Source organism: Myripristis murdjan, chromosome 5 (genome assembly GCF_902150065.1).
Source record: "Myripristis murdjan chromosome 5, fMyrMur1.1, whole genome shotgun sequence".
NCBI classification, from domain to species: domain Eukaryota; kingdom Metazoa; phylum Chordata; class Actinopteri; order Holocentriformes; family Holocentridae; genus Myripristis; species Myripristis murdjan.
The window spans coordinates 38,072,764-38,087,773 of NC_043984.1; the positions used below are offsets into that span (position 1 = coordinate 38,072,764).

Sequence of the window (15,010 nt, forward strand, 5' to 3'; positions counted from 1 at the left end):
TTCTGGTGCATTCTCAAACAGCAGATCACACACAAACACAAAACCTGATATTTCTTAATAAATAATAACACACTCCATCATGAGTTTAAGACTGAAGCCCTAGGAACAAAATGCAGATATAGTTAAAATTAATTATTTCCTGCTTCACTGATTTATTAAGGAACTCATGAACACATAACCTTCACACACCTGGAACTTCTCAGGTGTGTTTTATTATGTTCTAGTTTTGAATATGTCAGCTGGAGATCAGGTTCTGATGAGCTCCTGTGTCTTGGAGCAGGTCCCCCCCTCCTCTGGCATGGCACTGACATGAAAAATACTGCAGACTGACACACATTTCATACTTTTACAATCACAAAAAATAATTCATGTCTGTGGACACAAATCTGTAGATTAGCTTCTGGGGATCGGGCTGTAATTTGTCTCCTGGCTGTATAATCATCCAGCTTTCCTCACCAGATAAAAAACTGGAACCTTTCGCTCATCAAACTGGAAATGAACACGAGAGAGAGAGTTTGCAGGCCTGTGACAGAACTCCTGAAAGGACGTCCAAACTTTAATTTGAGTTCATGTGAATAATAACATGTGCAGGTTACAGGTATAAGACAGATATTATCTGTCCTGGCAGCTTCAGATGTGATGGTTTCACGAGTGGAAGTGCGTCAGCAGCAGTTTGCTATGAGCTGATTCTGGCAGCTGAACAGAGGCAGATCTCACTGCTTTCATCAAGCTAAACAGAAACACTTTAGATAAGGTTTATTAGCCAGCAGCACTTTATTAATATTACACAATGTGGAGAGATAATTGGTTAAGAAAGTCCAACCTCTACAAGGTTTTCTTTTGTTGGTGTGGTGTCCATAACAACAAGAATCAGCTCTGTGCCTGTAAACTGTGAGATAAAATAATCAAAGTTCAAAAGATTTATGCCAAGGATTTTGCAAGCTTACAGATTTCAGCGCTGTAGCCTTGAAGTGTCCACACATCAGGCCTGCATGCCACTTACATAACAAACCATGTTATCATTTTTTTCCAGTCCGCTCGTTCATGTGGCAATATTTGCTAATAAGCAGCTTAGTGTTCATGGTCAGTGTCTGACGGCAGGATGATAAATGAGTGTGGATGTAGATCTGTCACACCAGCAGGATTACGCCCAGATCGATATGCACGGGGCATTAAAGGGGAGCTCCACTCAATTTCACTCGGTTTTCATCATTCAGACGATCTGAGAGTCCTCGGCCTGATCAGCAAACACACCACCTGAACCAGGACGAGCTGACGCCACCTGCAGTGTGGAAACAAAACACTCAGTTACAGATAATGCGGCAATCCCTGGAGAACTGTCTGCAGCATGGGAATATTTTCTGGTTCAGAATAAAACAGCTTCTCAAATATTGAATCTGAACAAGAAAGCCAGTTTTTTCCTGTCTCTCTGAAAAGCCTCTAACCCTTTAAACCTGAACAGGTTCACTTGGTTTCTTTCAAAACATGGAAAAAAGGCAAGAAATGGCCCAAAAATTAGCAAGTAATTAGTAAAAAGTGACAAGAAAATGATGCAAATATTAAGCAAAAAAAAAAAAAGAAAGAAAGAAAGAAAGAGGAAGAAAAGAAAAGAAAAAGACCAAATGACCTACAATTAAGCAACCAAAAAAAGCCCTGACAATTTAAGAGAGAAAAGAAAATATTGTTCCTGTAATGCCATTTTAAATATTTAATTATAATAATCATAGATATATGTTTGTGGACAGAGCTGTGCGAGGTCCTCGTGCGAGCGTCCAGCTGTTGGTTTCGTCATTAAAGTTATTCAGTTGGCTCCTCGGAGACGGCGGCCGCTGGGTTCACTGGCAGTGAGTTGTATTTTTTTATTTTTTCGAGTGTTTAAAGTGTGAGGCTCTTCCCCTCTCTGCAGTCTCCCATGAGCCCTCAGTGGTGAGCAGTCAGCTCTGCCGTGTGTTAACTTGTTTACAGTGAAAACATGTGAGCTGCTTTACTCTGTTACTTTTCAATCACCAAACACACACACACACACACACACACACACACACACACACATATACACTCACTGGCCACTGTAGTAGCTCTACCTGTTCAGTTACTCGCTAACACAAATATCTAATCAGTCAATCACATGGCAGCAGCTCGGGCCTGTAGACACGGTCAGGACCATCTGCTGAAGTTCAAAGTGAGCATCAGGACGGGGAGGAAAGGGGATGTAAGTGAACTAAGTTTGAACTTGGTGTGGCTGTTGGTCTGAGTGTTTCACAAACTGCTGACCTGTCCATCTCCGGGGTCCAGAGAACAGTCCGGAGAAGAGAAAACAAACAGACAGAGGTCGCAGGAGGACAGCCAGGCTGGTTGGAGCTGATGGAAAGACAACAGGAACTCAAAGAACCAGTCGTTCCAGCCGAGGTCTGCAGGAGAACATCTCTGAAGGCAGAACCCGAGGAACCTTGAAGCAGAAGAACACAGCGGCTGCCGCTCCTGTCAGCTGAGAGCAGGAACCTGAGGCTGCAGTTCACACGACTCACCACAACTGGACAGCAGGAGGTTGGAAACACATCACCTGGTCTGATGAGTCTGGATTTCTGCTGCTACACTCGGACGGTTGGGTCAGACTTTGCCGTCAGCAACATGACGGCCTGGATCCGTCTCAGATCAGCGGCTCAGGAGCTGCTGCTGTGACGCTGTGGAGGAGGTTTTCTCAGCACCAACTGAGCTTCGTTTAAACGCCACAGCCAATTCAATTCAATTCAACTGTATTTATTTATATCGCCCAGAATCACAAATTACAAATTTGTCCCGAAGGGCTTTACAGGAAATACAACATCCTCTGTCCTTGGACCCTCACATCGGATGAGGAACAACTCCCTAAAATAAACCCTTTAACAAGGAGAAAATAGGAAGAAACCTCAGGGGAGCAGCAGAGGAGGGATCCCTCCCCAGGACGGACAGATGTGCAATAGATGTTGTAAGCAACAGAAATCAAATATAGGCATAGAAGCAGTATAATAAAAGATATATATGTATGATATAAAAGAAGTAATGTAAAAACGGTTGGCGGATGAAGTATGAGGATGCCGAGCGGAGCCCGATGTAAAGTACAGCCAGTCTGAGTGCTGATGCTGACCACGTCCATCCGTTCAGGACCACAGTGGACCGTCTTCTGGCTGCTTCCTGCAGGAGAACTCACCACATCTCAAAGCTCAGATTATCTCAAACTGGTTTCTTGAACATGACAGTGAGTTGACTGGCAGCTTTGGGACGAGGTGGGACGGCAGATCTGCAGCAGCTGCGTGATGCTGTCGGGTCAGTGTGGACCAAAACCTCTGAGGAACGTTTCCAGCACTTTGTTGAATCTCTGCCACCAAGAATTAAGGCAGCTGTGAAGGTGAAAGGGGCTCCAACCTGCCACTAGCAAGGTGGACCTGTTAAAGTGACCAGTGAGTGTCTATCTATCTATCTATCTATCTATCTCATCACCACTCCTGATCAGTAGCCAGGTTGGGCTCACGTTGGTTTGGTTTAAGCAACACAGCTATAGCTTGGATGGATTTTCAGTCGACATGTGAATGATCAAGCATTGATAATTGACAGTTGTATTGGCAGCGGTAAGGTGGGAGGGGGCCCCCAAATCAAACTCTGGTTGGTTACCTGGAAAGGCTGGGGCCGGCTCTGATGGTGAACTTCATATCACATTTCCTCAGGTTCCTGTAACAGGGCAGATTTTTGTGCACTGGTACTTTTCAGAGTATTTAGAGTATTTAAGTCAGTAATTTTGACTTTTCCTTCAGTCCATCGTTGCTCGAGTTTTGTCCTTCAGTGCATTTTAAATCAGATCCATTACAGAGAACAGATGATCAGTGACAGACTGTGGCTCGCACTTGATTTTGTATTTTGTTGCAGGATTTCGATCCACATGAATCGTGAACTCATCTCGTTATTAAAACGTAAAAGTATTAAAAGTTCCTCTGATGTGAGCTGCTTGGGCGTGGCAGCAGCTCGCTGCCTGCACTGCGGGCTGCGCTGTAAACACAGACTCCAGAATGAGTTTACACACCCTGACAGAGTGTTTTATTGTAAAGAAGACTGATGTTAGCAGGCTGATGTGAGGTCAGCTAAAACCAATGGCGTTCCTCTGGCAGCCCTTTTAGTGCCCTCTGGAAACAGTTCTGCTTTCGTTTGGTGTGTTTGCAGTGTGTTTTCTGAACGCTGCACATGTGATGTCAAAGTGATGAAGATGTTTTCTGTAATACCTTGTGTTTTCTCTGTTTGCATGTGTTTCCCTGAGTTGCAGTGCATTGAGCTCTCAGGGCCACCGTACTTTAAAGGTAATTAATAAAATCCCAAAAATTCAAATTCAAATTCAGTTCCAAGATCAGGTTGCAGGAGATGTTCCTCCTTTTTTAGTTCAAGGTGCAGGATTTGTTTCTACACCTGTGCACCTTCAGCCGCCGCTGCCTCTGCATCTTCATGTGAAACTGTAGTAACCTCAGTGACATGACCTAAATGTGTTTAGCTCAGAAATGTGCTGTGCTGTTCTGCGCTGCTATACCGTACAGTGTGGCTTATCATCATCTGCCGGTTAAGGTCAGATTTTACAGAGCTTATCTTATCCCTTCCTGTCCCTATACCTTTTATCACCCCCCCTTCTTTGATGGTATAGTTTGTGAGGAGTGGATCAGCCTCGTCCCCCTGGTGATGCCTTCTCTATAAAAAGCAGGTAAACTGATGATGCGTTGGTTCCTTTTGCAGCTGGAGGTCCCGAGGTAAGCCTGCACTGCAAACTCTTTCCCCGAGGCTGCTACACTGATTTTTCTACCGCATTCCACAATAAAGGCGGTCTTATTAGCCTAAATTAAGGTTGTCTATTTGAGTAAAATGCAAACAGCACGGGGCGGCTGGCTAGCTTGATTACTCTTTAGAAGTTTACATTTTGCACATAATGCATGGCACTTGGTGTCGTTGTTCTCTCCTGAGTGGATCTTTGCTTGTGCTGTATAAAAACCTCATATGTCCGTTGGCTCAGATAAAAGCGTCTGCCAGATGTGAAACTGGAACTGGAATTGTCCATTTTAACATATCCTCTGTGCAGCATATCCACACAAAATGTTCTCTAAGACTGGCAGCTCTGGACTAACTGCAGTAGATGTTGGACATTGAATTAATTCTCACATCAGTCAGACGTCATACAGCGGACAAAGTGGGCCTCAGGAGGGAAAGTTAACTGAGGTGCATTCTGGGAATTTGTAAGGTCCAAAACCTCCCAGTACTATGAGTTTGTAAGATAAATGATGCCTGATGTGTTGTGTTTATGTTAGTGCATGCGGCCGTAGCTGTTTGTAGACATAAATTCATCTTGGTAACAGTTTGTTGATACAGTATGCAGAAATATTTAACTCGTTTTTGAAGAGCCAATCAATGAGTATCAATGAGTATTGCAAGAGAAATATTTTGGCCAAAGTATTAATGCATATACTTATACATAATAGACATACTTTTTAAAAATAAATTTCTCACACACGCATTTTCTTTTATTTTCCATTTCTTTTCTATTTCTTTAATTACACTTATGCTTTTTTTTTTTTCTCTTGAGAATTTGAGCAACTGCAACTTACTCAATTTTGCCACTAGAATCAATAAACTATTTCTGATTCTGTAATTTTGTGCTATTTTTTAAAGAATAATTTTAATATTTTTATGTTTCATGTTGTTTGTACCTCTGCAGTGAACCAGAATATTAGGGCATGTTCATTTCAGAGATCTTTTTTTTTTTTTTTTTTTTAAATACTTTGATTTTTCCATGACATGTTGACAAATGTGATATTTCTTTCTGTCCCTCAGAAAGTGAACAAAGTGTGAGCCTTGAAATCAAGATGACCAGACTCACTATCCTAGCAGGTGAATTCTCATCAGCCTTCCACACACTGTAATCATTAAAAACCTGAAGGTATATCAGTTTTTGTTACCTAAGATTTATTGCTGTTAATCTCTGATGCCGCTCTTTCTCCAGGTGTGTGCCTGCTGATGTGCCACCTGGGTAAGTTTCACAGCGTCACCTGCACAGCATCGCTCAGGCGGGGTTTTCATTTTGACAGAGCTGTATTGAACTTAAATACAACACATCATTCATCCTGTTTCTGTTTCCACCCACCCACAGCGACTGCCTCCCAGATGGTGTGCTACTTCACCAACTGGTCCCAGTACAGACCTGGCGCTGGGAAATACACGCCCCAAAATGTCGACCCCTTCCTGTGCACCACCCTGATCTACGCCTTCTCCATCATCAACAACAAGAACGAGCTGGTCACCTACGAGTGGAACGACGAGGTCCTCTACAAGTCCTTCAACTCCCTGAAGACCAAGTAAGAATTTGTATTTTAATGAAGTCAAAAAAGAGCTTCAGCCTTTCTACAGTTTAAAAACTCTTTTGGACTTGGATTACTGCTGCTTGAGTTTGTCTTTGTTTAACTGAGTAATGGGGAAGTGTAAAACTCAAAAGCCAAAAATGGTTTGCAATGTAATTGTGTCTTTTAAATCTTGTTTTCATGTCTTCTTAAATCTCATGTGAAGCACTTTGAATTGCCTTGTGTTTGAAAGATGCTACACAAACTTTTTCATTAAAAAAAACTGCTTTCATAAATATCTGGATTAATCCCACTAAAAGGTGCTGCATTGTACACAATATATAGTTCTGTACTTGCTGTTTTAAAGGAATCCTGGCCTGAAGACCCTGCTGGCTGTCGGTGGATGGAACTTTGGTTCAGCCCAGTGAGTAACGTTTCCCAGCTCTGTTCCTTTGTGAAACACCTGAAATGCAGAACGCTGAGGAACAGATCAGGTTGAGATAAAGCCAGGGCCGGCCCGTGGCATAGGCAGTATAGGCAAATGCTAAGGGCGCCATCTGCTGGAGGGGCGCCGCTAGCGGCCAGAGGGACGCTGGCACCGGTTATTCTACCGCATAGGCGGCGCCATTTTGAGCCAGGCCCACCCAATCAGAACAATATGTTTTCGGGATTAAAATGTTCATCCAGCCAGCCATGCCAGCCTTAGCAGAGCTCATGTGAAACTAGCTTCTCAGTCAATCAGCAGCTTTCTATCATACGTGAGTGCCCGCCCCCAGGCTGCGTCATCAGCATGTGACCCAATCAAATGAATGAGTTAGTTTGCACGCAAACGGTCCCTCCCCGACTCAGGAAGAAAGAAACATGTACAGGTAAGAGAAAAAAGAGAGACGGAGACGGAGTTTATTATGGCGAAACAGAGCAGTTTACTTGGCTTTTTCACCAAACGACTCCGTGTTGAGCAGGAGGAAACTCCTGCGGCCATTCCACCACTTGATTTAAATGTTACGAGTGCGAGTTCTAGTTTACCGGAGAGCTCAGCCGTCCGGCCCCGCTCCAAAAGCAACGCCAGTCCTCCTCCTCCTCCTTCATCCCTTCAGTCATGTCAGCAAGCCAAGCCACAGTAACAAAAATAACTGGGACCATTTCTGCTGCACTTAATAGCCTATGATAGATTTATTATTCTGAATAAGCTGTAACCAAAATAACTTGGACCTTTTTATGCTGTGTGTGCGTTTTATCCGTTGTTTATAAAACGGGTGCTTCCCTTCCTTAAATGTGATTGGCTGAGCCGCGTTCCATGCCGTTGTAAAATCAGTGTAACCCGCTGGCAGACCGCAGCACAAAATATCCCTGTGCCAGTGTAAACGGAAATGCGTTGCCTAGCAACCAACTACTCTGCACTCAGCTTACTCGTTAGGTCACATTTGTTTCAAGACTTTTGTAAACAAAATGTCAGACGTTGTAGTGAATTTTGATTTGCTGGGTGGCCTGAGCCTGGATGAGTGGTTGGAGGAGCTGCTTGGTGTCTGTTAAAAGACGCTGAATTCACCACCAGCAACAATGTTTTCACCGGTGTGGTAAAGAAACTCCGCCGAGAAGGACGTGACAAATCTGCCCACCACCAAGCCATAACCGAGGCAGACTGCCAGAAGATGAAGCACTTTCAGGCACCAAGTTCAAACACACCTTGGGGGCTTGACTGTAAAGTCTGGTTTGACGTGCAGCTTCATATGGGACACAGGGCGAACGAGGGCAACCGTAAAGCCCGACTCTTTCAGCATACGCCAAGATGAAAATGGCCCAAAATATGTCACGCTGAATGCACAAAAAATCACAAAGATGCTGCCGAAAAAAACATAGAAAGCCTGCAGGGATTCATATATGAGCAGCCGGGTAACCCACTGTGTCCGGTGGCCTCCCTGGAGAAATAGCCTACCTCTCCCTGCTGCCTCCTGATCCACCTGCCTTTTATCTCCACCCAAAGCGGACACAGTGTGACAGATGTAGCCTACCGATGACCGATGTATGGTAAGTTAACAGTATACTTTTATTATTATTGTTATTGTTACAACCGACGTTAGGCATACGTCTGCGCAAAAACGCACCTGTCGCGAAACGCATGCCACCGTCCCTGCAAAGAGGAGTCCAAACATAATTGAACACTATTTTAACAATTGCACTATTAATGGAAATATCCAATTCAACATTAACGAGCCCAAATAGCCTGATGTGACATGATGATGGCGCTAGATGAAAAAGTTATCTTAGCGGTGGAGGGGCGCAAGAGAGTAATTTCGCCTAGGGCGCCAACATAGGAAGGGCCGGCCCTGGATAAAGCTTAAGGATGTTATGCAATGTCTGTGTAGGTTCTCAGGCATCTTCTTCACATAGAGTTGAACTGAGGTCAGCTGGACTGTTTGTAGATTCTTGAGGACGTTGAGGACGCTGTAGATTCAGACAAAAGAATCTGTCAATATGAAAGTCTTCTGTACTAGCAGGCTTTTTGAGTTTTTATGATCTTCCCTAAGATTCGTTGTAACCGGTCGCTCCTTAATTTGGACAAATCTTCACTCTGCAGGTTCTCCATCATGGTGTCCAACGCAGCAAACCGCCAGACGTTTATCCAGTCCACAATCAAGTTCCTGAGGACTCATGGATTTGACGGTCTTGATCTGGACTGGGAGTATCCAGGAGCTCGTGGAAGTCCTCCACAGGACAAGCAGAGGTTCACTCTGCTCTGCAAGGTTGGATCACTGACTTTTACAAGACCATGGTTCAATGAGGACAGATTTGACTATTGACTCCACTAGAACTTGGAAAATGTCTTGTGAATTTGCAGGAGCTTGTTGCTGCCTATGAGGCCGAGGCTGCAGCCACCGGCAACACCCAGCTCATGCTGACCGCTGCCGTGTCTGCAGGGAAGGGAACCATCGATGGAGGATATGAGATCGCTGAGATCGCCAAGTAGGTTCAAGAATGGCAGTCATTTTGAAGAAGTCTTTGTTTGGATAGAAAATGACAGGCTGGCTCAGTAGCTGACCTTAACATCACTGTGTCTTCAGGTATCTGGACTTCATTAATGTGATGACCTACGACTTCCATGGAACCTGGGAGCGCGTTACCGGACACAACAGCCCACTGTACCGAGGATCCCAGGACAAGGGTGACCTCATCTACTTCAACACTGTAAGTATCTATAAATAACACAGGGGTTTTCAAGCAGTGGTCTGCAGCCCACTGGTGGTCCAAGTAGCTATTGAAGGTTGTCCCTGACCATTCAATAATGGAGTTTGATTTGTAAAAAAAAAAAAAATGTTTTCATTTATTTTTTCTGCTTTGTGAATTATCAAATTTATCCCAGTACATTCAATATATAAAAATTCAAGTTGACTTCTGTGGGGGCAGATCTGGTCCCTGTAATCTAATCTGTACTCTGCTAATCTTGGAATATGTCATTAATGTCATATGCATTCCTGGCCCAATATTATTACATATTGATTATGGCCATGAAAAAGCTTTTTTGGTAATAAAATACAAGTAAAAGTAAGTAAAAGTGAGCTGTTGTCTGTGAGGTGAACATAAATTAGAAGTGGGCCACTGCTTTCAGCCCACCCCTCACCAATACAGTGGCCATCAAGTTACGCAGTCAGTGTGTTGGTCCCTGGCTCACAATCAGTTGAAAAGCCCTGATATAATGAACCAAAAGAGCTAGAAGCATGAGGTAAGGAGGCACGCTGGTGGTTCCCTGTGCAGAGCATGAACCTCGTACTGCTGAGGCTAACCTGGTTCACAGTGGCCTCGGTTCAGTCCGACTCCAGCCCACTGCTGTGTGGGCTGGAGTCGGACCCTCTCTCGGACCCTCTCTCTCCCATTTCTCTCTGATCAAAGGTAAAACTTGAAACTCAGTGACCCTGAGTGGAGTTTCACATATTGATCAGTCAGTACATTTACATCCACAAATCAGATTACTGAGCGTAACCCAGGTATGGCAGGATATCAGGGAACATGTACACATGCACTCCCCCAAAATGATTCGGGTGTTTTTTGTTTCCTCATATTTTCATCAGATGTAACATTGCCATAAAATTATTTAGCATTCTTCAGCAATTGTGTAGACCACTGATTCCCAAACTGTGGTAAACATATCTCTGGTGGTACACGAAGCTCCACCCGACTTTACGCAAGAGTCTTGGTTAGATGCCTAACAACTGCACTCCAACTGGCCCAAATTTTTAACTTTACACCACAAAATGTATTTCAGACACCAATTATTACATGTGCAAATCACATTGTAATGATATAAAAATAGCTGTTAATTGTTTCAGTATTTTAGTAATAAAATTTGCCTGTGCATAGCCATATAAGCTTATGTGATGTCACATCCAACATAGCATGAGCCAATAACAAAGTACTTGGATGGTACTTGGAAAATTTGGTTTGGAGCAGAGTGGTACGTGGTCCGAAAAGTTTAGTGACCTCTGGTGTAGGGCATGTTGTTTTTACTCTCCCTGGTGGTGTACTGTGTGTGTAATGTGTTCATCATGTCAGTATCCGTATCTGCACATGTGCACATGAAGAAGCCGTTCAGAAATCTGCACATGGGTTTACTTCCTCCAGGAGACTTCTAGCTGCCTCACGCCCATTTCTCTTAATCTTTTGCCCTGATGATGAAAAACAGTTTTCTGGTTTACATGGCACTTGAGCAATCAGATAACTGCCACAGGAGGGTGAATAACCCAGTTATGAAGCTGCATGTAAACACAGTAAATAATATTACGCATGAATGACATGGGAATGGAATCATGCAAGCACTTGCTATTCATACGGAGATTCAGATCCAATGTCTTCACCTGCCATTTCTCCATTTTTATCTTAGGACTTTGCCATGAGGTACTGGAGGGACAACGGCACCCCGGTGGAGAAGCTGAGGATGGGTTTTGCAGCTTATGGTCGCACCTTCCGTCTGGCATCATCAAGCACTGGCATCGGAGCCCCGGCTAGCGGCGCTGCTGCAGCTGGACCGTACACACGCGAAGCTGGCTTCTGGGCCTACTATGAGGTGAACCCCAGATTCCTGTTGCATAACTAACACAGATTCAGTGTAAAAACAGTGGTTCAGTCCAGCGGTACCAGCTTTTCTTTGGCTCTTTCAGGTCTGCACCTTCCTGAAGGGCACAACAGTTCAGTGGATCGACGACCAGAAGGTTCCATATGCTGCCAAGAACAACGAGTGGGTGGGATTTGATAACAAGGAGAGCTACGAAATCAAGGTAGGTGGCTCTTCAATGTGTATCACTTTTCAGTCATTTGGCTGATTTGCATTATTGGGCGATGGGTGAAAGCTGGAGAAGACATAAGGATGACCTTCTGCACATTTTAACCATTTCTATCAAAACTGTTTTGCCTGTTAAGTAAATTTGTCTTTGATTACTCCTCCCATTCGATCCACAGGTCCAGTACATGAAGGACAACAAGTACGGTGGAGCCTTTGTGTGGGCGCTGGACCTCGATGACTTTAAAGGAGAGTTCTGTGGAGAGGGAAGCCACCCGCTGCTGTCACATCTCCGCAGACTCATCGATGCTGGTGAGTCTTCCCAGTTCTCAAGATTCAAGATTCAGTCCCCAATCCAATCCCCAGTTTTCCGTCAGATCAATAATGTGTTTCTGATTCTGATTGAATAATTTATTTCCATATTAACTTAGCTGATTGGAATTTGCTCATTGACATGACACAAAGTACAAGACAATAATAAAACCACTCATCAGCAGTTATCAGCATATAATACATAAGTCAAGGCATAAAAACATAATTTAAAAATCAACCACACAGTTATAAAACAATGTATTAATAGGCATGAGGCCACTGAATACAAGCAAAATCAGAAATAAAATTCTAACATAAAAACACATAAGACGGTTATTTTTTACGTTAACAAATGATGAAATGACAATTAAGAATATTAGTAATGTTAATACATTTACACACACAACATAACTAAGCAATGTTAATCACAGATAAAGCCGTGACATTTGGCTCTGCTTCTAACCCTAACACTGTATCTACTACTGTATCAGTACATTTATCTGATGACAAAAAATAACATAAAGTTTAGTGTTACTACTTATTAGTAAATGTTATTAATTAGCACAACATTGTTTGTCAACAGTACCATAACTATTAACTCAAGTTTAATTAACTATCAATGTATTGATTTCAGTGTATCATTTTATTAATGATGGTTATTAGAAAGTGTTGTCAACATTTGTAATCTTAAACCACATTAACCACTTGATAAGTCTGAGCCGCACTTGTATAAACGCTGGCATGATGATTTCTGTTCTCAGAGATGCCTCCACTTCCACCAACAACAACCACAACCTCCAGACCTGGTGTTTCCACCACCACCGCTAAACCTGTCATCACCACCACTGCACCCACCACCACCACAACCTCCAAACCCTCTGTTTCCACGGCTGCACCGTCCACCAAGACCACCATCCCCATCCCGGGACGCGGCTTCTGCAAAGACAAAGCTGACGGCATGTACCCCCACCCAGAAGACAAGACCAGCTTCTACCTGTGTGCAGGAGGACGCACCTACCTGCGCAAGTGTGGTGTCGGCACCATCTTTGATGACAGCTGCAAGTGCTGCGTCTGGCCCTGAGGCTCAAACCAGCGGACAGAAACTCACCCTGATCTGAGTTACAAGTTAAAGGGGAAAAGATCTGAGTTTGTTATGTGCTGACAGCAACCAGTAGTGATGTCTGTCACTTAAAGACAGCTTTGCAAAGCTGGCAGTTTGGATTTGCTAACTGGGTTTATTAACCCCACCTGAATAAAAGTATTTTGACATACCACTGGTTTCATGGAACTCTTTTTTAAGACCAAAGTATTTATTCATATTCACATGTTTCCTTAACATCACAATACAGTACATGACATGAAACAGTAGATAAACACAGAATGAGGTATTCACCAACTGTGAATGAAAAAGGGTAAACAAATAAAATTCTGTCTCAACTACAGGTGGAAAGACCTGACATCACCACACCAGGATGAGTCAAGCTTGTGCATTTCGCTCTGTCTTTATAGGAAATGACAGGAAATGAAAGGAAATTACATAATAGTCTCACTGCCATAATAAAGCAGATGACTCAAAATGGAGGGAAAAAAACAAACTCAAAAATTCAAATAAATACAAAAATAAACTACAGAATAAGAATAGAAGCAAAAAACATACCCCATGGAAAATGGAAAAGACTTAGACTTTCTTTATTGTCATTGCACAAAAAAAACACAGCAGTGAGATTTTGGCAACGAAATGTCGTTGCTTGGCTTCCGGATTACAACAGAGATGGAATTGTGGGACAATTTAAATGATTAAAATATAATCTATATAACTAGTGCGTAAAAAACAAGAGCTAAATAATAATGAGTGCAAGAGAGAATAAACAGATAAAACAGAATATATAGTGTAAACAACAGAATAAGCAGTGTAAACAACAGAATAAACAGTGTAAACAGCAGAAACGTCGTAGCAGCAGGGTGGAGAGTATTTCACAATAGGAGGTAATTCTCCTCATCCCAGGGGGGTCTCCCAGTATTGGGCCACACACCCTGGGTGAGATCTATAACTCCATAAACATATTGCACTGAAATGTATTGTCCATACGAACAGAATAAACAGTGTAAACAGAAACATCGTAGCAGCTTGGGGGGAGGGAGGGGGGATTATTGCACAAATAGGGGGTGATTAATGCTCCTCATCCCAGGGGTGTCGTCCCGGTACTGGGCCACACACCCTGGGCCTGAAGAAACCATATCTCCATAAAAATATTGCACTGAAGTGTAATTGTCCATATGAAAATATGCACTGAGAAATATTTGTCCATCAGAAAGATATTCTGATATTGTCCGTGGGGTGGGTGGGTGTATGTGTGTGTGTGTGTGTGTGTGTGTGTGGGCGGGGGGTGGGGTTGAGCAGTCTGATGGCCAGGGGGAAGTAACTGTTTCTGAGTGCGGCTGTTCTGCAGTGGTTGCTGTGGAACCTTCTGCCAGATGCCAGGCGGGAGAACAGTCCCTGCTGGGGGTGGGTGGGGTCTGAGAGGATCCGGTGGGCTCTGGATAAGCAGTGGCTGTCTGCTATGTCCTGGATGGGGGGAGCGGGGTCCCAATGATCTTCTCCGCCGTCCTCACCACTCTCTGCAGAGACTTCCAGTCTAAGGCCCTGCAGCTCCCAGACCAGACAAAGATGCAGCTGGTCAGCAGGCTCTCGATGGTCCCTCTGTAGAAGGTGGTTAGGGAGGCTCTTCTCATCCACCGCAGGAAGTGCAGGCGCTGCTGTGCCTTCTTCGCCAGGGAGGAGGTGTGGAGTGACCAGCCGAGGTTGTCGGTGATATGCACCCCCAGGTACTTGGTTGTGTTCACGACTTCCACGGCTGTGTCGTTGATGAGGAGGGGTGTGTGGCTGGGTCTGGATCTCCTGAAGTCCACAATGATGTTTTGTCGACATTCAGGACCAGGTTGTTCACCTTACACCAGTCCACAAGATGATGCACTTCCTCCCTGTAAGCCAGTTTGTTACTGTCCTGAATGAGGCCCACAACTGTTGTGTCGTCCACGTACTTCAGGATGTGGTTGCTGCTGTACCTGGGGCGACAGTCGTGGG

The 15,010-nt window shown here is 43.9% G+C and overlaps 1 protein-coding gene across 2 annotated transcripts; it reads left to right on the forward strand.

The window, feature by feature from the left end:
* The first annotated feature begins 5,870 nt into the window (after nt 1–5,870).
* LOC115359366 (acidic mammalian chitinase-like) lies at nt 5,871–13,006 on the forward strand. 2 transcript variants are annotated; one of them, XM_030051794.1, is made up of 12 exons: nt 5,871–5,895; nt 6,008–6,034; nt 6,155–6,359; nt 6,709–6,765; nt 8,920–9,085; nt 9,181–9,305; nt 9,404–9,527; nt 11,218–11,400; nt 11,495–11,611; nt 11,793–11,925; nt 12,687–12,772; nt 12,833–13,006. In XM_030051794.1, the coding sequence occupies exons 1-12, from the start codon at nt 5,871–5,873 to the stop codon at nt 13,004–13,006; spliced, it is 1,422 nt and encodes a 473-aa protein (XP_029907654.1). The 2 variants fall into 2 exon arrangements, with proteins under 2 accessions (XP_029907654.1, XP_029907653.1); XM_030051793.1 differs by having other exon boundaries at nt 12,687–13,006.
* Nucleotides 13,007–15,010: the final 2,004 nt, after the last annotated feature.

Excerpts from the sequence above, each read along its gene's own strand:
- LOC115359366 (XM_030051793.1), top strand. The coding sequence starts at position 5,871 with ATGACCAGACTCACTATCCTAGCAG. Across the intron at positions 5,896-6,007 it reads CAGACTCACTATCCTAGCAG|GTGTGTGCCTGCTGATGTGC; the intron begins GTGAATTCTCAT and ends CTCTTTCTCCAG. Across the intron at positions 11,926-12,686 it reads CCGCAGACTCATCGATGCTG|AGATGCCTCCACTTCCACCA; the intron begins GTGAGTCTTCCC and ends TTCTGTTCTCAG.